Raw genomic sequence first — 27,717 nt, forward strand, 5'->3', positions numbered from 1 at the left:
TAGGTTTTTACAACAATTTAGTTTTAAAATAATAATATACCTAGGTATCTAATTAGATTCTTTAACATCATTTTTCATTGCGCACACGAAAGTGTCCGCTGTCGCACTTGAGACCGTTGACTTTTATGTGAATCCTTAAAAATATTAGTCAATGTAGAAACACTGCTTATGGCTGCGTATATAAAATAAATGACGAGGAAAAATCTGTTCACAGCTATTTATATTTACACTGTATTATAATTGAATGCCTGTTTTGATTCGACAATGATTTATTAATCTGTTTGAGGTAAAAGTGGTATCGATATGAAATCGGAATAAAAGTAACGATCCAAGTATCAGTCAAAAAATATTGATAAATGTTGACAGCCCTAGTAAATCTTTAACGTCAGGGAAGAAGGTGATCTAATCCATTAACAATATATTCTCGATTTAAACACGTAAAATGGATGTCAAACGAGAATATGATGAAGGCAATTCCGTGGCAGAACCGCAGCATTGGTTTGAGGTACCCATAGGGTTTCCAAACAGCCTAGACGTTAAGGAAGAGAATCCTGACAATGACAAATGCATATTTGAGGTTAGTTTTATCGTTATCGAACTATACGACATTAAAAAAGCTTATCTAATCGATGTAATCTAAATGTACGAATGTTTGGGTGAAACAGGATTCATGCTCTACTGTTTAAATTGGGTGCAAATCAATTTGCATTGCTGAAGCATTTTTAGCGTAGGTAGGTATCTACTTCAGTACATCTATTCTATACACAGGACTGTAATTGGTAGCTCTCGAGGGTAGTTTATTATATTTTTATATTGAGGTATTATTATAATTGTTACGATAAGTTAGCCGTCAAAACTGTCTCTCTCGCTCTAAAATTTAATACACCCAAGAGACGTGCTGTTATAACATACTAATCACTTTTTGACAGTTCAGACAGTTGACTTATTGAAACAATAATAACCCGTGTCCGGAAACTTGTACGTAGTATTTTGAAGATAGCCGATATACTGGATTATTAATTGTTAGGTTTTCATTCTTGAATTCATGAATTTTGCCAAAATCAGCGATGACAATTGAATTAAATAGGTACCTTCATATTGAATCTAATAAAATAGGAGACCGTATAGTATACGGTCATGTCTTTCCGATAGAAAGCTCACGGGGAACTGTGCCACGGTGAAGTGTTTTACGTACAATCTACATGTAACCCAATTAACCGCCTCAATAGGTAGATACATCAATATGTAGAATAAATAGGTACATAAAAATGATATAAACTAGGTACTCGTACATTTGATAGTAGTGTTGTGCGCATAAGTCTTTTACCGTGTCGATGAACCAATCAGTTAATTCCATCAATTATTATAAATAAATGTGCAGCCATATTGTACTTGTTAAAAGTATTATTTATTACTGGGAACATTGGCCATTTCGAATGCGAAACATGTTTGATTTTTGCTAGTGCTAAGGCCATGGTCCCCACAAGGGGTGGGGCTGACAGGGCTCTAGCCTGGGGGCCCGGGCTTCCAAGTGAGATACACACACATCACTGCATTAATAGTAATTATTATTTCACTTCAAACACAGTAACAATTGAAATATGTGCTTGTGCGATGCAATTTCTGATTATTTGATGTCGATATTCGACAACTCCACAATTCAAGAGAAATTCAATACTAAAATAGCTATAAAATACCTTAAATTTTACCTCGAACACTATTTGGAATACACAACTGTGGATCGTCACACTGCTTTAAATTGAGCGATAGGTAGGGGGCCCGCTTCAAGATGTGGGGGCCATGGCTAAGGCAGTCTTCGTACGATACATTATTATAGATATGTCTCTGAGTTATAATTTCCTATGAATATTCCAACCGGGTTAATAATAATTGTGTATAATACAGATATACCGTTATATACTCATATAAACTAATCAAAAAGCCGGCCCTCACATCTAAACTCGCCCGTCTGCTGCACAGCCATAAATCAAACCTTATAGGAACGTCGATCCGATATTGCATTAGAAGACCGCACACACCTACTGAGCGACAATCGCACGTAACCTCTTGAAACGACGTATTGATATTTAGATGCGGCGAGCCAGTATAGGAATGACAAATTCGTAGTTGTATGTATGCGTTCTGGCGTCTTCAAATATTATCTATATCATCATTATCAGGAGCGCGACAACCCGGTGTGGGTCCTGGCTTCCTCCAACAGCTCCCTCCACCTTTCCCTATCCAGTGTGGCCGCTTTCCAATTTGGTACCCCCAGAATACGGCAGTCACTGGCAGCTCCATCTAACCAGCGAATCATTGGCCTCCCTCTTCTTCTACGTCCTATTGGATTGCTGGACATCACTCCCTTTGCCGGCTCATTGTCATTCATACGGTGCACATGACCTAGCCATCCCAGTCTCCCAATCTTAATTGATTGAACTGCGCTGCAATCTTCGTACAGCCCGTAGAACTCAGCATTATATCTTCTCCTCCAATTGGTGCCATCCCTGATCGGTCCATATTATCTATATAGTCTACAAATATTACCATTTACTTTTGAGAAACACGTTCTTTGAGATATTGTTTTTGTTTTAAGAATCCTCCACTCAACGAGATATATATCAAATCAGAGAATATTTTTCAACCAGTTGAAATCAAAGAAGAACCCTTTGAAGATTCGGAGCGCGAGATCATTAATGAAAGCCCCCAACCTGGAAGTTCTTGCTCGAAGTTCACTTCAGTCAATCAGGTAAGTTCTCCTTATATATCCCAATTTCATTGATTACAACGCACCGTGAGTGTAAAACCAAGGCATCAGCAAGTTTTTCAATTTTTAGATTAAATGCAAAACAACTGCAAAAGTAGTGAACTTGATAATGTAAAAGTGAAGTAACTGAAAGAACATGCAGAACATGTAGATATAAACCAAATGTTATGGTTTTTTTAGAAACTCTATTTCTCCTAACAAAACGAAAACTTCAAACCCTAATATATCCAAAATATAACAGATGCCTTGGTTTTACACTCACGGTGCGACTAGTCTTATGAGTTTGAAGTAGATAATTCCCTATATCTATTGTATACTGACATCACCAGATTTGCGGCATAGCTCGGTCTGAATATGGGGTCATTAACGGAAGCCAAGAGTGTATGAGTCGGTGGAGCTTGGTTGCAGCACCACTAGTATTTTTAATTTAAACTCTGAATTGTCTTTTCCAAATTTTCCTATTAGTATCTTAACATATATGTTTACAATTTATTAACTGTAGTTATTTTTATATGTAGTTAAGTAAACTTAAAGAAATATACCGCGAAATGATATAATTTCTTGGACCGCTTCCTATAATTCTATGACAAAATGATGGCAACACTGGAACAGATGTTTCCTCGTCAATTTTATTTAGGTAGGTAGGCAGCCAAAAGTAAAACATTGATTAATATTTTAATAGGGAATCAATATCGAATCGTAAATCATCGGTAAATGACGTATATGTGTGTTATGTAAGCGACTTAACTTAAGACTTCAAACCAGAACGCGAGCCGCACTTTTGCTGCTATAGTTGCCAGCAGAAGAAGAATATTATGAACTTATTATCAGTATAACCACACTATTTTTTGCCGAAATACTTTATTATCTGGATATCTTGGATCGCCAATTTATAATTATTTTGCTACAAAACGATGACAACACTGCTGAGTGGTGTGAAAATGTATAATATTATCTATGGAGCGTAAAGTCTATCTATGATTTTATTTTCAGTTAGTGCACCGCACATATTTAGATTAATAAAGCCTGAGCATAACGTTTTGCGCATCCAACGAGTGGTCCACTGCCATACTATTTATTGAAAAAAAAATTCTATAATGACTGAATAAATACGTTATTTGTCGTTTAGAATCGACTGTCACATTGACAAACGTCCTAGTGTATTATGATTTTATTATACACAGAAAAAGCTTACTTTGATCGTCGCTCCAATTATTAATAACACAGAACCACTAAATCACATGAACTCCATGGTCTCCAAGATGCGTTAAAACAATCTGAAAGAATACTCCAACAAGTGAAAACGACAGACACGTCAGTATGAGCACTCTATAGACAATGACAGGCAATGACAGATAATCCACAGACAACGGGATGGGTGAAAAGTAGGACCAGTCATGTAATGTATCGGCTTTCTTCTTCAGTGGGCAATGACAGGGTAGTTTATATTCGCACAATTGAATGGACTGTTTTGACAAAGCGCTGACAACATTTAAAAAGATGTTCATCACATCGGAAATGGATGATATTCACAAATCAACTACAACTCTCAAATGATCGATTTGCACTAAGGAAAAAGTAGTCTTCACGTATCAATATACTATTGTAACTAATTAATCGTAAATGAATACAAACACTAAGAAAAATAGGTTTATTGATTTTAAACAATATTTTGGCAAAACATAAGTATGTATTAGGTACCTACTTTCAGATTCAAATAATACTATTTAAAAAGTGACGTTAATTAAAACTTAGGTAGGCACCTAATTGTGCCGCAGATCCCGTCATGAGCTTTTACGATTTTTTTACGAAAACAGTTTATTCCATGTAGACAATTATAATAAATACCTTTTTCTGTCGGCGCATAGGTTTTTCGATCCAAATAAATTTGAAATTTTCATACAATTTGATGCATCATTATCACAAACTAATTTTATATTAGGTAATATTAGGGTGGGGGTAGGTTAGGTTGGTTTGGGTTAGGTTAGGTTATGTTAGGTTTGGTCTTAAAAGAAAATTATAAAATCTCATGATAGCATCTGCGGCACATTTACCAAAACTTATATCAATAAACCGAAAAATATATTCTTAGGTGGCGTTATTTGATTGTAGATTTACATATCGACCGTGTTTAGGAAAAAGGGCGTAACCCACACAGAACAAATTTTACAGGAGAGGCAAAAAACGTTTTTTGAATCATTTTGGTTTAATATTACTAAAAAAACATAGACATTAAGTGCATGATGATTGCTGATTTGGTGTAATATCTTTTCGATATACTAATAATTAAAAAAGTCATTACAGAAAATCATTAAAATTGAGGGTATATGGTTTTTCTAAACTTAATTAAAGCTCAATTAAAACCTTAATTTAGATAATTAATCGGAATTTGCGGCTTACTTCCTCTTTACAGAACGTGTATTTAGTTGTATACATTGTTAATATCTAATAAAAGCTCTTTTCGAAAAATCGAGGGTTACGCCCTTTTTCTTAAACACAGTCGATATAATAATATATGAACGATAGTAGCACGAATAATAATATACACCTACCTTTTTATATTACTGCGTTAAACAATAATTATATTGACACCTAAGTACCATTTTTGCGATTGCTTTCTAATAAATTGTATTGCGGCTACAATTATTACTTTGACATTTGTGAATTTCTACCATTTCTCTGTGCGATGTATTATTTATCGGTGAAAACAATTTTACCAGTGTGTGTAGCTGTCAAAATTTTGTTAACTTATATTTACAATGAGTGATGTATGATTTTTGTTTTGTGAAACAAACTATTTTATGTGATTTCATTTATTAATTTGTGAAATCATTTATTATGTGTGAAAACTACTTTCCAAATGTTAAAGTTTGTTTTTTTTTTGTGAATTTCGATTATTGCATTGTGCGATTAATTCCCACCCGTTTGTAAATCGGGATATTTAACATCATGAGACAACGGTGGTTATATGTGCACAAGAAACCCAATCCCCAATGCGACTTTGCGAGCATTTGCACTAGGGAAAGCAGCTCTCTACTGCAAAGGACATATTATTATATTTCCCTTAGCACACTGTGGGTGGATATATTCCGTCTTTTACCATTTCGCGTTGTGTGCATTGTGTTTCAAAATTTCCTTGCGTAATGTTATTAAATTATAGGTAATTAAAGACATTGTCTCACTAACTAATTATTATTCTTTCTAAATGGTTGTTTTTTAGTTTGTCTCTGGAAGCTCAGTAACAGCCAACAATGCGAGTCTCAAATCTTTGTCGGAGAATACTGATGTTCAAGATCCTTGGGAAGACCTACAGATTGATAAACAAAGTACTAAAAAAGATGGCCGGGAGTACATTGAAAGGTTTAGAGATATAAACGCGATCTGTCACACTGCTGAACGTGATATTTTTCAATCGAAAGTGACAAAACCTGAACTATTAGAGGCTGTTATAAAATTAGAAAAAAAATGGTTTTATAAAAACAATTTTGTATGCAGTATCTGTTTTGATTTTTTTGGATCGTTCGAACTAATGCAATTTCACAAATCATTACATATAAACACATTGGCGATAATACGTAATTCCGTTGCAGGGCTGTTGACATGTGTCAATTGTAATTACTCTTGCAAACTTCCTTCTCACATGAAGAGACATGAAATGACTCATACTGGTGAAAAGCCATTCAAGTGTGAAGAATGCAATTACTCATGTGCGAGGTTGGGTAGCATGAAATTGCATAAAATGATTCATTCAGGTGAAAAGCGATTCAAATGTGAGGAATGCAATTACTCATGTGTACAGGCAGTTACCATGAAAGTACATAAAATGAAACACTCTGGTGAAAAGCCATTCAAGTGTGAACTGTGTAATTACTCATGTGCGTCGCCAGCAAGCATTAAATTGCATCAAATGAAACATTCTGGTAAAAAGCCGTTCAAGTGTGAAATATGTAATTATTCATGTGCGTCGTCAGCAAGCATTAAATACCATAATTTGAAACATTCTAGTGAAAAGCCATTCAAATGTGAGGTATGTAATTACTCGTGTGCAAGGTTATGTGACATGAAATTGCATAAAATGACTCATTCTGGTGAAAAGCCATTCAAGTGCGAGATTTGCAATCACGCATTTGCACATGCGGGTAACATGAAGGTACATAAATTGATACATTCTGGTGAAAAGCCGTTCAAGTGTGAACTATGTAATTTTTCATGTGCGTCGTCAGCAAGCATTAAATTGCATCAAATAAAACATTCTGATAAAAAGCCATTCAAGTGTGAACTATGTAATTATGCATGTGCGTCGAGAACAAGCATTAAATTGCATAAAATGAAACATTCTGGTGAAAAGCAATTCAAGTATGAAATTTGTAATTAGTCACATGCATCGTCAGCAAGCATTAAATTGCATAAAATCACTCATTCTGGTGAAAATGTGCGGTGTCCAGTTACTCATGTGCAAAGTCAAGTGACATGAAATTGCATAAAATGACTCATTCTGGTGAAAAGCCATTCACATGTGAGGTGTATTATTAGTCATGTGTGTCGTCGGGTAACATGAAGGTACATAAAATGAAACATTCTGTTGAAAAGCCATTGCAATTGTGAAATATGCTATTACTAATGTGAAAAATCAGGTGTCTTCAGAGACATAAAATAACTCATTTTGGTGAAAATTCATCCAAGTGTGGGGTATACAACCACTTATGTGCAAATTCAGGTGGCATGAAATACGTCAATAGTATTGTTCTAGTAAAGCCATTTAATAGTATAAAGTACAGTTGCATTTCGTCTCTGTTCTGGCAGAACACACTAACTGGAAAATACTAGTTTTGAGTAATTCGACTTTGAAGTTGTTAAAATGTTTGAAATGGTCTATCATGTGAGTTTATTAAGTAATCGTAAGAAGGATGACTGTTCATTTATTAAGAAGGTTTCCAGACGCTAAAGTTTTAAATGAGGAACATTTTGGTATAACTAACTCAATATGTCATTTTTTCGAATTAGTGTCTTCTGCCAGAACAGTGACGATTTCATGCAATCGGTCTTGTCATATGAAGAGACTTAAAATGGCTAATTCTGTAGACAAGACATTTAAATGTGATGCATTGAATTACTAACGTGTATTCTCAGGTAGCCTAAAGTGCATAAGTTGACTTATTCTGGTGAAAAGCCTTTTAATTATCGTCGCCTTAGGAGTGGTTTATCTTAAACAACATTAATTATGTAAATTGTGAAGAAGAGGAAAAAGCGTTCATTGCCATATTATATTTCAATGCTTGAATATCATTTATAATTATTTTTTTTAAATAGTGAGATATTACATTTGAATATTATAATAAACTAGTATTCTAGCGATATTACTCATTTAATTCAAAGTAATTTTTATTTATTTAACAGTACATACTGCACCTTAGCAGCGATTATGTTTTCCAGACAATATTAAAATGAATTGAATTTAATATTTTATACGTATGCAAAATATTACGTAGGTATAGATTGATAAAACTATGTATCATTATTTGTATATCATCATCAGCCGGGGTCAATTCACTGCTGAATGAAGGCCTCCCTAAGCTCCTTCCAACTCTCGGTCCTATGTCGTTCGCTGCCACCTATGTCCGCCGAACTTTACCTGTTCGTCAATCCAGCGGCTTTTAGGGTGACCCTGTGTCCGTTTCGTGACCCTTGGGTACCACTGGATGACGGCGTTTGTCCAGCGGCCGTCCTTTCGGCGAGCAATGTGCCCCGCATTCGTTTCTCTTACGGTCCTCTCGCGTGATGCCCAACATACACCACTCCATGCCTCTCTTAGCCTTTGGACATCTCTCGTGTTGAGGGTATATTTGTATACAAAAAGTAGAAAAAGTAACATAATATTATATTATGAAATATTTAGTTGTTAAATAGATTATGCTAAGTTGCTCAGACATTGTGCGAATATCGTCGTGTTTGGTTGTTTTGAATTTAATACAATTATCAAATATACGTAAGTAGATTATAAATAGTATGGCTTTGTAATCGTATTGATTAATTTTTATTTTAAAACTATAAATAAGTTATTATGTCATTGTAGGTACTTCAGAATGTAACCTAACCTAACCTTACCAGGTAAAAGGCCAATAATTTAGCGAGAGTTTTTCAATTAATATGCTATTTTATTTAAAATTACCCTTTTCCAAGGGTTTAACAATATCTGTATAATTCTAATAATAATCAACAATAGATAGAAGTATAGCTAAAAAGATTTTTTTACACTATATGGCACGCATTGGATAACGGCTTTGAAAAATACTGTTCAAGCAGGTATTTACTTTCAAATAACTTATTGATTTGTTTTTAAAAAAAAAATATTTGAATAATATGTTGTGTTGCATCCAACAAAATGACCATGAAGTACTTAAGTACTTATATTTATTAAAATTTTTGCTACTTACAAATTTTCAAGTAATGTTAAAAAACCCATTTATACCCAACATACTAAGATATCCCGAGTTCTGAGCTAGCTCAGGGTATGTGTCGAAGTCAGGATTCACAAAAAAAATGATTAAATAAAAAGTCTGTCTTTTTTTTGTATGCACGTGGCTTTATATTTACAATGGTTTTCTTTTTTACACAATTACATTCTAATAATTTCCACATTAGTTTTATTTTTGGCGCGGGAATACGCGAATTCAACTCTGCGTCCGTTCGCAACTCGTGTTTCTTCCGACTGCTTTTAAAATGTTTTAAAACGGTCGCGTGATAATTTGGCACAGTACATAGTATGGCACGGTGTAGCAAAGTACAGTCACTACAAAAGAACTTTCATGCTTACTCTCTTCCACTCTTACATCTTTTACATCCATCTCTTTTAAACTCATAAAACAAAATCTTACATAGATTTACAACCTATTCTTATTACAAAATTAATTACAATTTTAATGCTATAAATAATATTATACTTAGAGCTATTAGTTTGAAATTTTATATCTAGGTACATATTGTAATTAATATTCTAAATCTAACATATTCCCTTTTAACCAGATCGCCAAGTCTACGTCATAAGTCTTTTCTATTCTGTTAATTGACTATGTGGCCAAGCTGCACGTTTAGGCCTACAAAACATTATTCTGGCTCCCCATTGAAGACGGGAAGTCCAGGAGTATGTCGATACCTAAATGGTTACATGTAAATTGTACGTATTAGATATCTCTGTAGCACAGTTCGCCGAGAACTTTCTTATCGGAAAGAGGTGAAAAAATACTCGTTCGTAGAGCATTGCAGACAATAATGTTTCTTCAAAAATGAAAACCTAACCTAACAATTAATCCAGTATCAATATACTTCTTTCAAAATTTGTTTGCCTCTAACTTCCTGTTAACCGAAAAGAACCGTGTTTTATTTAGACATGAATTTATCTCAGTACTATATAGTTTTAACGGTTTTAATAAACGACCATAATATATTTCGAATACAACATTTCTCAGTGAAGTGTGATACGGCGATTTGCGTACGTACAAATTTCTGGAGTCGTACCGTAATAGCACTGCTTTAAACCTACATTTAAAAACAACATATTGATCAGAAATGGATATAAACTTGAGACCATTTTTTTCTGACTTAACTGATATTTTGTGTATTTTTAAGATCGCTGAATGGTGACAAATTTCCTATTATATTTAGTCGCTTAATTTTATTAAGTAAGTATATGTTTAAATCTTAATAATATTTTATAAATAGTTAGCGGAAATGCTTTGGTCTGCTTGCTTTTTTGTTAAGTCATATTAAGACTACTTTTAAGCTATTTTATGGGCGACAGGGCAGAGGCATGCCAATATATTTATGTTGAAACTGTCCCATCCAAGGATACATTCTCAAAGGGACGACTGGCCTCCGGACAATTGAACGCCGCACTGTCGTAGACACGTATACAGAACGTAGACGAGGTATTTTAATGAGTTTCTATCTACTACTTAGTAGTTTGAATTCATTTTACTCCTAACATAATGTATTCTTTATCGCGGATGGAGAATTACTATGCCTAAGCCTTTATATAAAATAAAAAACTCTTTTGTCGTTGGAACTTAAACATATGCACGATTAAATCATTGCTTACGTCTGAATATTTACATTCTCACCAACTATTTAATCATTATATAATCATTTAAATGTAAATAATAATATTTAATGTAAGTATTTTTTTAATGTACCTGTAAGTACATAACGTCTATTTATTTTCGAATTCTGTGGCGTCCAGTTGTCCGGTGCCATATCGTCCTAGACCCTTCTCAAATGTACCTATGTATGTTTTTGTAACAATATGTCAGTAGATTCTTTCTTTTTTTCAAAATATGTTTTGATAGCACAGTAAATTCCGCTCTTACTTTGTTAAGTTTATAATATAATTGTATACCTATGTAATTTTTTAAATAAAATAAAAAATGCTATATTTAATATAAAATATGTATCACAGTTTTACTGTTGTCAACTTCCATAATCTATTACTTACATGCTTTATGAACAGTTTAAGTGGACAGAAGAGTATATCAATTTTTCTTTCTTCATAACGAGTGAACTTACGCAATAATCGGCTGTGGTTTCCTTTCTATTCTATATAATTATGTAAGTCTATAGCGTTGTACTTGGAAGTATTGTAATTTTATTATTTGTCGGTCATTCAAATAGATGTTGGGGAGTATTGTGGGAGGTAATATTGTGACTCCCGATCCTGTGCAAAATTTCTCTCTTTGGAACCGGAGGTGAATGCTGATCTTGCCCTGTCAAACCTCTGGTGACAAGTATTGTATTATAACTGGTGCTAAATATTCAGCCAGAGTAAATAATACCTATTAGGTCCATACTCTCTTTCCAAATACACATAGAAAACCCCTTAATTATTATACTATGTGTAAAATTCTTATTTGTTTACATCTAATCAATTAAAAAAATCAAGTTTTATTTAAAAAAATCCATCCAAAAAATATAATTATTTATTTAACCTTTCTAAAATAATAATTCTACTGGTTTCATATAGTTAAGCCAAGAAGGCTCATATTGTTTTTTAATGTATATTTGGAGTCAAGAGTATCCACCCGATAGGTTGATCAAGTCCCTAACATCCATTCTCGTAAAAACAAAGATCTAATAATACAACACTCCACTCTGTAGAGGTCTATAATATAATCTAAGTGATCATAAAAAACTCTGTGTTTTCAAATAATGTGATAAAATATATATTTTTCTTTGAACCACTTTTATCACCATATAAATGAGTTTCCTTCTAAATGAGTTCTTCACATTTACTGGTAATGTCACGCACTGGTTTTTCTGCCCCTGTGGGGGGCGCTCCCATAAGGAGTAGTGCTCCCCAGCCGCTCGGTCTGACCCTGGTAGTCAATGTGCCACCGATGGAATGATGACGACCCTTGGCAAGGCTGAACAAAATATTTCATATGTATAAGTCCCGCAGTTTGCTCTGACAGGTCCCACGGCTTCTCAGAGTGAACTGTGGATGGTTAAGTCGGTCACAGACCATGTAAATATAGGTAATAGGTAATATGGTATAAGGTTAAAATTTTTGGTCAAATATAATATGCTTAGGTAAAGGGTAATTAAATTAAATTGGATATAAAATATAATTTGGATGTAAGATAATATGTGACGTTAAAAAACAAACGTGGCCATCTCCAGTCACTGATTTTTTGAGATTTTTGGTTGGTATGACTGCTTGTGTTGTTTTATATAATACTATTCACTTCAGACATGTCTATCTCCTTATTTTCTGCTTAAAAAATCAAAATAAAAGTTGTGATTTTTTTCAAACTTAGTCATCTCCATTGACTTTTTATATCAAACGTGGTCACATTCGTCTTAGCCAATCACGACGTAGCACTTTTTCAGAATGGCCAATCATGTCGTGGCATTTTATCAATATGGCTCCCATCAGCAAAAAGTTTTCTTTGTATATAAGATGTGCTCTTCAAGTTTTTAAGCGAAATAATTGTCAAAGAATGGAAAATAATCCAAATAAAGTTTGAAATAGTGTCTCCAGAGAATGCACGAAAGTTTACCAGATCAAATTATACCATTAAACGTTCAAAGAAGACTGAAAAACGGTAAGTAAATTTTGATTTTCAAACGTTTTACGACAGTTAGCATCATAGAACCTCAGGGCTGTGCCTTGGCTGTTCATATTTTAAGTTCAGTTTTAAAGCTGCATAATATCGTGTAAACTGGTTCAGTCATCTATATTTTTATATATATTTTTATTCAAAAATATTGTTATGTTTGCTTAGTTACCTATTTAATTCTAATATCATAAAACTCGTAAAAAAATTCATAAACCCAATTATAATTTTCAAATTATTAAGTGTTAGTGGTAAATATGAAATAAGTTATACATTTATATTGTTGTTTTTTTCGGGTGCCGGACGAAATCCCGAAAAATAAAAAAATATAAACAGTAATAATTTTCAACCAGCGGCACCCCAATAGGCGGCGCTTTTCCTCGATTGTATAATTTAACAAGATAATTAAAATAGTTATATAAAAACTATTATTAATTATAAAATGAAGCAAGAAAATAATTTTCAACCAGCGGCACCCCAATAGGCGGCGCGTTTTCTAGAGTGTGTAATTTAACAAGATAATTAGAATAGTTATATAAAACTATTATTAATTATGGAATGATGCAACAAAATAATTTTCAACCAGCGGCACCCCAAAAGGCGGCGCTTTTTCTCGATTGTATATTTTAACTAGATAATTAAAATAGTAGTATTTAAAACTATTATTAATTATGGAATAAAGCAACAAAATAATTTTCAACCAGCGGCACCCCAAAAGGCGGCGCTTTTTCTCGATTGTATATTTTAACTAGATAATTAAAATAGTAGTATTTAAAACTTTTATTAATTATGAAATGAAGCAAGAAAATAATTTTCAACCAGCGGTACCCCAATAGGCGGCGCTTTTTCTTGAGTAAGTAATTTAACAAGATAATTAAAATAGTTATATAAAACTGTTATTAATTATGAAATGAAGCAACAAACCTTCATACCTTCAAACTAGAACGTGAGTCGCCATTTTGTTGTTATGGCCGCTGTTTTTTTTTTTAATATTCAAGCAAATTTTTGATGTGTGTTATCTCATTTATCTGGTCGTCTCGTCTCGCCTCGCCGGGCACTTCCTGAGCCCGGACCCCCTTGTGAGGGTTATGGTGTTGACAAAAATTAATACATACCTACATAGCAATACTACAAGGTAGTCATTCAAAGCGGCGTCATCTATATGAATACACATGCATTTAAAAGGTTATTCATCAGTCCTAAGTCGCAAGCATCGATAAAGTATACCTACACTGCATTGTAAACCTACTAAATCGCAAACATTTGATACCAATATGTATATGAGGATACATTTTATACGTAAGACTTGTCACCAGTATGTATTTTAGGATATTATTTCACACATTGTATTCATTAGGGATTTTCATCAGGTCGTGTCATTTTATGTAAACCCTTTACAGGGCAAAGCATTTTTCTTCATTTTAAACCGATCTCTATATATTTTATGGTACCTATCTAAAAAAAATCAATATAAAATAAGTAATATGTAATATACATAATAATTATGTAAGGTTTTTTAATCAACCAGTGTCCGATGAGGTGTTTTTGTTGATGTATTTGATATATTTCTTTTCAAATTAAACAAATAAATAATGGTTGTACATATTATAATATATTTAATCATTAGACAAGTTACAATTCAATTAACAAAAATACATCTATTTATGAGATATTATTCAAAAACATAATAATGAAAAGCTGTACATTTCATTGCTTACAAAAATAAGATGTGCGATTTGGCTCTCCAGCCATACTACAATAAGCAGATCGATAGCTCTTTCCCTTTCCTATCCAATGAGGACAATCCATGGTATTGTTATTGGGGTTTCGTCGGCGATGATTATTTTTATTACAAAATTTCCAATAGTTCACAAGATGCTTCTGAAAAGCAGGTGAGTCTTTTTCCCGATCACTTTTTGATTAGTTACTAACACCAACAGAACTGTCTGCCTTCAGCAAACGGCCCCTCTAGGGTACGAAAAGACCGGATCTTATATACTATGGTGGTGGCTGGTCTTATATACTATGAGTGCATATTTCAAAAGACCAATTGACAGGACTGAAATCAGCATTAACCTCCGGATCTAGAGATAAATTTTGGAGGGCCGTATGCACAAGATTGAGAGTCGCAATTTTCCTCCGACAAAACTCCGTTGGTATTTAAATGAATTTGAATGACCGACAACTAAAATACTTCCTGAAGTATATAATATTAAATTCAACTCATTGTAATATTTTATGGATATCAACAATCGCTGCTAAAATACAGAATCTGCTGTTAAATAAATACAAACTATTTTAAATATTATAAATACATATGAAAGCTGATATACAAGCATTGAAATATAAGGTACCTAATGAACCTTTTCGTCCTCTCCTTTACATTTCACATAATATCTTTTTCGATAAACCTATCCAAAGGCGACGATATTTAAAAGGGTTTTCACCAGAATGAGTCAATTTATGCACTTTCATTCTACCTGAGAATAGTAATTCAATGCATCAAATTTAAATGGCCTTTTCCCAGAGTAAGCCATTGTGTGATTTTATGTGACCTAGCGACATAATGTGACCATTTATGTTTTCCCCCAAACCGGGACACCTAAAGAAAAGTAGGTACTTATCCATTTCAGGCGCCTCACACTTTCAAACAAGACAATTGACAATATAGTAATGTTTTTTCATATCATATTAGGTAACCTCATTTATTTATTTAAAGATTATCGGTAGGTATGTTTGAGTAGGCACATACAAAGCTTGAGTTCCTACATATTTTTGATAGTACATATTATTTTATTTATTAATGAAAAGTACAACATGAAAATTTATCTGATGTTATATTTTCAAAAGAACAAATTTAATTTCGTGGATATATCTGGTGTTGATTTCAAAAACGAATGAAATTAAAGGCACCGTGATCACCGTGTGCTGAGAAGTGCAGATTAACATGTTATGATAAAATTGAATTCAATCAAAGGGAACAAATCCACGTAAGTTTTTGGTGGATCGGAGACGATGATCGGACGACGTGAGTTTATTTAGTAAGGTACATCACGCCAGTTATTCCAAAGTACAGAATGTAAACTCCTGGTAGTACACGTACAGTTAACAAGGCGTACTGTTTTGATATAAATGGGATCCAATTAAGAGCCTGCATTTTTTTATATGAATACTTTGAGTATAATAAATGCAAGACAATGATTGAAATTGCACATAAAAACACAAACATGGAGTGTTGCATTCAGATTTAAAGGAAAGGAATGGGAAAGGAGGAGTGAGAATTGATGATGAAATAAAGGAAAAAATCCGAAACCACATCAAATCATTTCCAGTAATGTCTTCCAATTATTGTAGAGCATATAGTGAAAAAATGTATCTCGATGGAAGCCTGAACATTGCTACAATGTACAGGCTATACCAATAATATTGTACGGAGAAAGATATACCTGTAAAAAAAACATATGTAGGATACAATTTTTAACACCGCGGTGTTAAATTTGGATTTTTGTCCCGAAAAAGGACCAATGTATCACATCTTGTCGAATTTTTAAAAATTCAAGCCCGGAAGAAAAAAATAGAAAAGAGGAGCAATTAGGTACTTACACAAGCATATAAAAGAAAATGACGTTGCTTCGAGTTTGGTCAAAGTTGCTTGCTTCGATCTGCAAGCTGCTCTAGCAGTGCCCTCCGGAAACATTAGTAGCTTCTCTAATAAACACTGGTTAAATACATATAATTTTACTATATACCTATGAAATAACAAAAAACCAAGGCCACTGTTACTTATGGCATGAGGGCTTAGGAAAAAGGGGTTCAAACGAAATAGGTAGCTGCTTGTTAGCTTTTTTACAAGTAAACCAATCGCAAAATAATGTATTATATTCGGATAATTGTGCGAGTCAACAAAAAAAATAATTCGTTGCTTCCCTATTAATGTAGGTACGCAGTCAATTCAATAGATCTCATTGAAGAAATCTGCCACAAATTTTTGGTTGTGAGTCATACGCAAAATTAAGGTGATGATGCCATGCATGCGTTAATAAAGCGAGAGAAAAAAAAGATGTCTAAGAGACCTATACATACATTTCTGTAGCCCCATTAATACGATTAGCCAAGAAAACTGGCAAACTATATACAATATGTAAAGAAATGGACACTGGAATGGATGGCATGGCCCCCACACCCTAAAACGGGCCCCCAGGCTAGGATCTTTGGCGGCCCCCTACCTATCGCTAAAGATAAAGGCAGTGTGATACAATAGCGTTTTCCAAATGGTGTTCGCGGTAAAATAAATGTGTATATTTAGTGTTTTTTTGCGTATTTTAATAAGTACATCCATTTGAATTATGGAGTTGGCGAGTATCGATACGCAATAAAATTTATATCGTACAACCACATTATTTTAAATAATAACATTATTGAAGAAAAATAGCGCCACAGGCGACTTTTTCTTTTACTATTGAGAATTTGTTTTTGAATTTTGAGTTTTGAATGTGTTTAGATCACTTGTCTGGTCGACTCGCAACGCCGGGCCCTTCCTGAGCTCGGGCCCCCAGGCTAGAGCCCTGTCAGCCCCCCTTTGTGGGGGCCATGATGGATGGATTTCATCGACTGCAAGCTTAATTGATTTTTAAAAACTTACCAACACCATCTGTAAACAATAATTGTAGACGTTCAATGAAAACAAATACCTATAACTGACGGAGTTTATTGTGAACTATTTTTGTCAAATCTTAACAGCCTACCTCCACCCTTCGCCACTGGTGGTTACCCAATATGTGGATATACTGTTATCAGTGACTGATGTTTTGAGATGACGCCAATAAAGAACATTATGTTAACTCAATATTGTAAAGTTGTCAGTTCCATAGTGATAATTCTAATTATTGTCAGTATTCATGCAGAATTGTCAGCTCCATAGAGGGTTATGTCAGATTTTTTTTTTTTTTTTAGAATTATTAATAACCATGTCCTTGCTTTTTCGTACAAGGTGGTTTGTTAGTAATTTTGAACAATCACAAACACCCAGGCTTTGAGAAAAACACATAAATGTTTTTGTCATGACCGGGAATCGAACCCAGGAACTCTCGGGTGGAAGGCGAGCCCACTGCACCACGAGAGCCGCCTATGTCAGATTATTGCTCAAAACTATTAAAATCATTATGATAATTAGCATAAACAACTTGAGCCTTAAAACTACATACTATTCATAACATATTTCACTAAAAAGATAATAAAAATAATAAACCGTCACTTTTCTACAAGTCAGTTAGGTGAGTCAAAACTTTGATCAGCCGTTACTCGAAACTACCAATTCCTAGTTGTCCCACTATGGAACTGAGCCATCGATATAATATCACTCTTGAATGCCATTTCACCAGAATGAGTCATTTTATGTACCTTCATCTTACCTCCCTGTACACATGAGTAATTGCATTCCTCACACTTTAATGGCTTTTCACCAGAATGAGTCATTTTATGCAATTTCATGTTACCTTATTGTGTAGACGAGAAATTACACTCCTCACATTTAAATGGTTTGTCTCCGTAATGAGTCATTTAATGAACCTTTATGCAACTTACCTGTGCACATGAGTAATTGCATTCCTTACACTTGAATGGCTTTTCACCAGAATGAGTCATTTTATGCAAGGTCATGCAACCTGACGATACAAATGCGCAATTACATAGTTAACGTTTGAATGGCATTTCACTAGAATGTTTCCTTTGATGTGCCTTCATGTTACCTTTGCGTACACATGAGTAGTCGCATTCCTCACATTTGAATGGCTTTTCACCAAAATGAGTAAATTTATGCAATTTCATGCTATCTAACCTCGCACATGAGTAATTGCATTCCTCACACTTGAGTGGCTTTTCACCAGAATGAGTCATTTTATGCAACTTCATGGTACGTGACGTTGCACATGAGTAATTGCATTCTTCACACTTGAATGGGTTTTCACCAGAATGAGTCATTTTATGCAATTTCATGCTACCTGACCTTGCACATGAGTAATTGCATTCCTTACACTCGAATGGCTTTTCACCAGAATGAGTCATTTTATGCAATTTCATGCTACCTGACGTTGTACATGAGTAACTGCATTCCTCACACTTGAATGGTTTTTCACCAGAATGAGTCATTTTATGCAATTTCATGCTACCTGACGTTGTACATGAGTAACTGCATTCCTCACACTTGAATGGTTTTTCACCAGAATGAGTCATTTTATGCAACTTCATGGTACGTGACGTTGCACATGAGTAATTGCATTCTTCACACTTGAATGGCTTTTCACCAGAATGAGTCAATTTATGTAATTTCATGTTACCTGAGATTGCACATGAGTAGTTGCATTCCTCACACTTGAAAGGCTTTTCACCAGAATGAATCATTTTATGCAATTTCATGCGATTTGACCTCGCACTTGAGAAATTGCATTGCTCACACTTGAATGGCTTTTCACCAGAATGAGTCAATTTATGCAATTTCATGCTACCTGACGTTGCACATGAGTAATTGCATTCCTCACACTTAAATGGCTTTTCACCAGAATGAGTCAATTTATGCAATTTCATGCTACCTGACTTTGCACATGAGTAATTGCATTCCTCACACTTGAATGGCTTTTCACCAGAATGAGTCATTCTATGCAATTTCATGCTTTTTGACCTCGCACAAAGATAATTGCAAGCCACACATTTAAATGATTTGTCTCTGGAATGATTTATTTTGTGTGATTTCATGTGACATAACTTTACACATGAGTAATTGCACTTGTCACATTTAAACTTTTTTTCAACTGAATGGGTCATTTCTTGACTCTTAATGTGACAAAATCGTTTCCATGAGTAATTACTTTTAACACATTTAAACAGCCTTGATTCGGAATTACTCATTTTCGCTAATGTGTTTTCATGTAATGATTTGTGAAATTTCATTTGGTCGAACGATTGAAAAAAATCAAAACATATACTACACACGAAATTTTTTTTATAAAACGATTATTTTTCCAATTCTATAACAGCCTCTAATAGTTCAGGGATTTTCACATTCGATTGAGAAATATCACCTCTAGCAGTGCGACAGATTACGTTTATATCTCTAAACCTTTCATTGTATTCCATGACATCTTTCTTATTATCATGTTTTTCGATCTGTAGGTCTTCCCAAGGATCTTGGATATCAGTATTCTCCGACAACAATTTGAGACTCGCAATGCTGGTCGTTACTGAGTTTCCGGGGACAAACTAAAAAAAAAAACATTTTCAAACAGTAATCAGTTGGTGCGACGATATTATAATTATAAAATAACACCATTTGAAGACTTGAGACCAAACGTTACACTAGAAAACTTTGATAATAGAATGTCGGCAAATAGAAATGGTGAAAGTCACGATTATACCATCCACATCGTGCTAAGGAAAATATAATTCGACCTTTGCGGAAGAGAGTTGCACCCTCAAGTGCAAATGCCTGAAAAGTCGCATTGCAGATTGGGTATTTTGTGACTAGGGATTCCAATCCCAGGATCCCGAATCTCGGAATTTTGGGATCCCGAACTATTTTCGATACCTATAAATCCCGGGATTGGTAAACATAATCCCAAAACTTTCGGGATTGATTATTTTTTTCAATTTTTATGAAAAATAAAATAAAAATGAAAATATAACAGAAAAAATACTTTTAATAACATATAAATACATCATGTTATTTTTTCATAAATAAATAAAACTTTTTACTTTTACATTATTATTTTTATAAAAATATTATTCACTCCATTAAACCTACTTTTTTCCAAGATTTAACTTATTTTTTCTTTCGACCATGTCCGATCCTAATAGTATCATATAACGCCGTGGGATCCAGGTTCGAAACCTGGGTCTGGCAAGTACACCAAGATTGAAGTTGCACAATATTACAAAATAAATGTTTTAAAGAGTATAAATCATACTAGATTATTTTTGACCGATTTTATCTATGTTATTTGTGTATATAATTTTCTAAATTAACTATTAAACAAAAAGCATATTCCGGGATCGTCAAATTGTAATTCCGAAATCCCGGGATCAAGGTTTTGGCTCGGGATTGGATTCCCTACTTGTGACTATATTGTACCTATGCCTACTATTGTTATATGATGTAAAATACGCGTTTCATAAGACGATTTTTTGGGTAGGTATGTCATGAGTTTTCATATTTCAAGCAAGTTCTGATCATCCATTAGTGTATTTAAAGTCTCAGGATTTGTATCATTTGATCCATCTACTCGCATTATCCAGTTTAAAAATCCTACTTTTTAAAACCACTTATAATGACGAATCTAAAATAAATAGTAATGTTCACCAAATATCCGCAGGAAGCATATACATTTGCTTGTCCGCCCAAAAGGGTATACATGCGGAAATCATTTATTTATGTGATCATAATATAACATAATTTTTCACACACTTGATTCGTTTTCCCTCTCACACACAAAATGGCTCGTATAGAAATTTTGACAAAAAAATAATTTATATTTAATATAATAAACTCTTTCAAATACTTACATAAATATTAAAGGCAGAACTGTATATTTGGCGCACCGGCTTATCAAGGCCAAATCTCAAGGAACAAAAACCAAAGCAACGAACTAATCGTAATCTACGTCGCTTAATTGGGACAGTAAATTTATGTCCACCACACATGCCGGAATCATTATTGAACTGACTCATAAAAATATAAACAGAGTTGACTACAGGACAGCAATTTATAGCAAAAAACCAATTTTATAGTCACTCTTTTACAACGTGTGTCATCAAAAGTTGAGTAGAATTATTGTCCGTAGTCTTCTATGTATTCAATTTTCAGGAACTTTTCCATACAAATTAATTCTAGAAGCAAGCTTAACGTGAGAGAAAACGTGAGACATACGATCAGAAAGTCCCCCTATATTTTTCGACCGAATTCAGCTGAGAAACGATTGACAACCAGACGAGAAAGCCGCGTATGAGGAAGGTAAGAATAAGACGTTTATTACATGCACGAAGAGTATTTTTGTTCGTGGACCGCTCTCACGGGGTTTTTAATGTTTTTTCCGTTGCAAATATGATCATAAAATGCTTTAAAGTATCAAGGAATGTGGTTTTAAGTCTTAAACCACAATTGCCTACAGATCAATCAGAATGTCCTTAACCAGCGATTACAGTGGTACAAAAGTAAGTAAAAATTAGATTCCAGACAGTGATGATGGACGCCTTTTAATTTAAATAGTTTAAATCTTGAATTTCAGGGGAAAATTAACATAATATATGAGAAATAGCTCGATAAAGGTTTTCAAAGAAAAATACAGTTTCGATAATAAGGCTTCAAAATTATGTAATTAGATTATCTACAACGTTTAAGGAATGTCCAGGATCATGCTTCGAAAATAGCATAAAAGCTCCATTTTGACGTACGCTGAGCATGTGGGCCGTTAAAATTATATTTTAATAATTAAAATAAGGTTGTTAGATTTTCAAGACACAATTTTACGGGCATATGGCGAGGTCGACTAAAATCGATTCCGCAACCATTGGACACGCCTACAATAGAGCAACTTTCCTTTGAATCCTATCATAGATATAAGTAGGTATTGGACAAAACTAACCTGAAATACGAGATTATCAGTGTCGGGAATCTCTTGTTTCATATAAATGCTGGTGTCCGGACTGTTTGGGCGCTCTCCGGCTACATTGCATCTATTCTCCCCTTCCGCGTCTGATTCGCTTACATCTGGTTCGGCTTTGACATCCATTTTACGTACCTATTTAACACGGAAATGATTAATTTTTATTCCCATGCATTACAAAGCGAAAACAATGACAATGTCGCCAACTGGAAATAAAATCATCAGTGTTGCCATCGTTTTGGCCTCTAAACTGATTAGACTCAGCTTTTCTTTCGTATGAATTGCTATATTTATCAAAATCAGTGATAATATCTGAGGCATAATGTAGGAAGTGCCTGTGTCATATATATCAATTATTATATTAATACTATCGAGTGAAGGTGCTTGATGGAATTTGAATTTAAATTCTAACGGATTCAAGATCTGTAGTATTCCATTAATGTCGTTTTTTGCGACCCGGGTTTCGCCTTTCGGCATCTTCAGGCGCCGTGTACACTCACCAAAGGTAAACTCGTCAATTATTGTTCATTACAAGAGACTGTTTATTTCTCGTCAACAATTAATAATATCAACTTTTTTAATACACATCTGGTTAAAAAAAATATAAATTGACAAGCTCAAGGCGAATAATCACAGTTTTTTTTTTTTTTTTTGAAAATACTGGGAAATGAGGAAAATAGGAATGACATAGGCACATCTTGCACCAAATACACAACAGTAATAATCAAGACATAGGCAGGTTAAGACACACTTTATACATGCAGTAAGCACACTAGACATAAGTCACCAACTGAAAATAAAATCATAGATAGACCATACGTTCCATAGATAATATCTGTACCTCAGAGGCAGACGGATGCAACTCCATTTTTGGGGAAAATGATTTTTTTTTAAGATTCGTCATGCTAAAGGCTTTATTTATTAGAGGCAGAGAGATGGTAGTCCTAGTCCAAGATATGCATAGAATAAAGATGCAAGTGCCATACCTACCTTAGAGGCAGAAGGATGCAAATCCAATAATCCACTAAGATAAAATTCTCTCAAACCGTCTGCAATATGTATTAGACCAGAACCAGCCAGGAGAACGAGCTTTTGAGGAGGATACAGCACTATGGACCATATCAAAGTCATCAGAGAAATCAGAGCGGTAACAGGAATATAAGCTGCCGCTATCCATGGGTCTTATAGACTATGAGAAAGGGTTCGATTCTATTAAGAAATTTTCAATACTCGATGCACTCAGAAATCAAGGAATCCCCGGGCGCTATATAAATATTTTCAATAATATATACAGTAGCGCAACAACATCTCCATAAACCATCGCGCATTTTGTATCAGCAAAGGAGTCCGACAAGGTGATACAATCTCACCTAAACTATTTACAGCTACACTTGAAGACTTATTTGGAGAACTTGACAGGAATGACGCGGGCCCCCATAAATGGAGAATACGTGAGTCATCTGCGCTTTCCCGATGACAATAAATAGTGGTTTGCAAATTGACAAAAAGAAGAATGAGTGGATAAGGGAACAGACAAGGATTAATGATGGGATACAGTTTGCTAAAAACCTCAAATGGAAATGGGCTGGACGCATAAGTCGAAGAAAGAACAATCGTTGGACAAATTTATTCATCCAGTGGTATCCAAGAGGTACAAAACATCCGCAAGGTAGATCTAGAGGCCGCTGGATCGATGAAATGATAAAGTTCTGCGGAAAAACTTGGCAACGCAACGCACAGGGACGAGAGAAGTGGAATCAACTTGGAGATTAGCGAGGCCTTCATCCAGCAGTGAATAGATTCAGGCTGGTGATGATGATGAATACATAATAAAATTTAAAAAAAAAATGTGTTTTGCTTTGTTATATTTATACCTATAATTTTTTTTAACTTATAATTTGTTTTATTTTGGCTAGGTAAATAAGATAAAAATCAACATTTAACAAAATATCTTTAGAGGCAGAAGGATGCAAATCCACACTACGTTTTTTATTTTATTTTTTTAGATATAAAATTGTATTATATTTATTTCATTCTTACATATTCCAGAAGTACTTTAATTGAATTAGAATAAAAAAAATAATGATCATTATATGTATATTTTCTTAGAAGTTATGAACATTCGTTTAAAATAAAAATTGTTTTTTGGCTCTCCTGAACAATTGGGTATTTGGCACTTGCATCCGTCTGCCTCTGAGGTACAGATATTATGCATTTGCACACCACTCGGCGGTGCTGCCATCGTTTGTAGCAAAATTTGAGTGTGCGATAGAAGAAATTCAAATAATAAACTATTTCCGCAAAAATTAGTGTGGTAAAAAAAAACACTTACTTGATCGATTGGTCCATTATATACTGTGTATGAACTTCCAGGTTGGGGATTTTCATTGCTGAACTGATACGTTGAGTCATTAAAATCCTCTTCTTTGATTTCAGGTACTTCAGATTTGATATACGACTCGACTGGAAGGTTCTGAAAAAAAAATATTTTATTATCAGATAACGAATACAATGATCAAGTCAATGTGAGCTTAAATCTTCAGAAAGGTTATTAATTCATAATGAACTCGGAGCAAGAACTTCCAGGTTGGGGGTTTTCATTAATGATCTCGCGCTTCGAATCTTCAAAGAATTCTTCAACAAGTTGAAAAATATTCTCAGATTTGATAAATATCTCGCTGACTGGAGGATTCTAAAAATAAAAACAATATATAAGTATTTCTCAAAAGTACCTATAATCGTTCCTTAATTCGTCGCCCTTTATAATAAGTCACCCCAAAGCAATGCTAAGGATTGCTGGTTTGCCGGTTTCACTGTGACCGTTGGCCGGCTCGCACATCAAAACTCGTCTCGTCTCCAACGTGTTGAATACGTCAATGTGACGTCATCGTTATTCACAAACATACGTTGATTGGTCGAATGCGTCTTTTTAGTTTAAAAAAAAATTCTAGTGCTGCTATCAACAGATCGCACGCCTCTCGGACTGCGAGTCGAAGACGACAGAATGCATACGAACAACTACGAATTGGTCATTCCTATACCTGCTCGCCGGTCGCCGCATCCAAATATATATACGTTTCAATAGGTTACATGCGATTGTCGCTAAGTAGATGTGCGCGGTCTTCTAATGCGACATCGGATCGACGTTCCTATAAGGTTTGATTTATGGCTGTGCGGCAGACGAGCGAGTTTAGATGTGAGAGACGGCTATTATACACATTATACATATCGGCTATTTTCAAAATTTGTTTGCTGCTGGCTTCCTGGAAAGTGTAAACCGACAAGAGCCGTGTTTTATTTAGACATGAATTAAGTCAGAACCTATTTACTATACGACCCAAAGAGGTTGGACGGTCTAAACGGCCATGTATTTCCTATACAACGTTTCCCTGTGAAGTGTGATTCGTCAAACTGCATACTACGTACCTACCTACAAGTTTCCATTATGTCAACCGTCTGAACTGTCAAAAAGTGTTATGTTTTAACAACACCTCTCTTAGCTGTGTTAACTTTTAGAGCGAGATACAGTTTTGAAGGTTTATTTATTCTAACAATTAATTATAAGACTCAATACCTAGATAAATATGATAAACTACCCTCGATAGCAGCTTGTGTATCGAATAGATGCGATGAAGTAGGCATACTTCAGCAATGTAAAATGATTTTAACCCATTATAAATAGTGGAGCTGTTTTTTTTTCACCCAAACATTCGTAAATTTAAGTAACAGCCATTAGATGGGCTTTTTTTTAATCTATTACCAGTTCAGTAAAACTAACCTCAAATATGCATCTTTCATTGTCGGGATTCGCTTTCTTAACGTCTGGACTATTTGGAGACTCCAAGGGTACCTCAAACCAATGCCGCGGTTCTGCCACAGATCTGCCTTCATCTGATTCACGTTTGACATCCATTTTACGTGTTTAAATCAAAAATATATTATCAATGGCCTAGGTATAATTGCTCTCATCCGTGACGTTTAAGACTTACTAGGGCTGTCTAGATTTGTCAATACTTTTTCACCAATACTTGGATCGTTACTTTTATTCCGATATGATATCGACACCACTCCTACCTACCTCAAACAGAATAATAAATCATTGATGAATCAAAACAGCCTTTTAATTATAAAAAAAAAATATAAATAGTTGTGAACAGATTCTTCCTCATTAATTTTATGAAGACAGCCAAAAGTAATAAGTAGGTAGGTGATAATATATATATTTTTAATGATAAGGTAATGATCACGTAAAACTGCGTTAAATGACGTGATGCCAAGTTACCTCTAAATCTTCAACCAGGGCTCGAAATGGACCGGAGCGCCGTTCCTGTTCGTAAAATCGGAAAAATTATCACTCAGTCTCGTGGAAAGAACAACTTGACCCTCTGGGAATTGCGGATATATATTTGAGAATGTCGACGAATTGAAAGGTGCCCTTGCGGTGGGTAGGATGGAAGAGCTTGGCAGAATTGTAAAGTGCTAACAGGATTGAAGTGAGGGCCTGGTCGACGAATCTTTTAGATGAGAAGAGGCGAAATGACAGCGAGTCGCAGTCAAAGCTTCTGTAAAATCAACAACAACAATCGTCCACGGCCTGACGCCACATTGGTACATCATTTGACTAGTTACCTCGGCTCTGGCAGTGATTATTATAAATGCTAGTTTGTTTATTCATTTAATTTCTAAGTTCATAACTAAAATGATAGGAAGAACATGTACCTAAAATAATCACAAAATACGTGTGAGTAAAGAATTGTTTTGATAAGGCATCTTAAAAATAAACAAATGCATGCATACCTACCTAGATACATTTACGAAACAATTGATTTTGGTTAATATCTATAGTAAAATAACAATAATTCAGGTGTCAGTAAACATGATTACTATTCGCCAGATGTTTGATAGTTTTGGCAAGACACGAGACATAGCTTTAATTTATTCGAATAGGAAACTGGATATAGCAGGGAAACATCCATTACTATTAGCTAGTGTTGTTTTGACGCCTGACGATACTTTGGCAGGAAACACGACTTACTTCTAATTTATTCCAGTAGGAAATTCCAATAATCACTACAACACAACCAGAATTATTATTACAGTGTTGATCATGGGCCCCACACCGTGAAGGGGGGCCCCAGGCTAGGATCTTTGGCGGGCCCCCTTCCTATCGCTAATGATAAAGGCAATGTGA

At 34.5% G+C, this 27,717-nt stretch overlaps 1 protein-coding gene and 1 long non-coding RNA gene across 2 annotated transcripts; one reads left to right on the top strand and one right to left on the bottom strand.

Annotated features, from left to right (window-relative positions):
• The first annotated feature begins 364 nt into the window (after nt 1-364).
• On the top strand, nt 365-8,000 carry LOC147076933 (uncharacterized). Its single transcript, XR_015069733.1, has 3 exons — nt 365-577; nt 2,597-2,749; nt 5,988-8,000. It is a non-coding gene; the product is annotated as an uncharacterized LOC147076933 (long non-coding RNA).
• Nucleotides 8,001-19,881: 11,881 nt separating this feature from the next.
• Nucleotides 19,882-26,485, bottom strand: LOC147076934 (uncharacterized). The gene is made up of 4 exons (XM_085940947.1): nt 26,305-26,485; nt 24,859-24,999; nt 22,506-22,661; nt 19,882-20,127 (listed from the first exon to the last, which is right to left on the bottom strand). The coding sequence occupies exons 1-4, from the start codon at nt 26,437-26,439 to the stop codon at nt 19,882-19,884; spliced, it is 678 nt and encodes a 225-aa protein (XP_085797073.1). The 5' UTR covers nt 26,440-26,485.
• Nucleotides 26,486-27,717: the final 1,232 nt, after the last annotated feature.

Source organism: Rhyacophila brunnea, unplaced genomic scaffold (assembly GCF_057557595.1).
Source record: "Rhyacophila brunnea isolate RB1 unplaced genomic scaffold, BYU_Rbru_1.0 scaffold_13, whole genome shotgun sequence".
Taxonomy (NCBI): Eukaryota; Metazoa; Arthropoda; class Insecta; order Trichoptera; family Rhyacophilidae; genus Rhyacophila; species Rhyacophila brunnea.

Bases quoted from the DNA above. Each gene is read 5' to 3' on its own strand.
- LOC147076934 (XM_085940947.1), bottom strand. From the start codon at position 26,439: ATGGATGTCAAACGTGAATCAGATGAAGGCAGATCTGTGGCAGAACCG. The intron at 22,662-24,858 runs GTAAGTGTTTTT...CGTGTTAAATAG, and splicing joins ATAATGGACCAATCGATCAA to GTACGTAAAATGGATGTCAA. The intron at 20,128-22,505 runs GTTAGTTTTGTC...TTTTTTTTTTAG, and splicing joins CTGATAATCTCGTATTTCAG to TTTGTCCCCGGAAACTCAGT.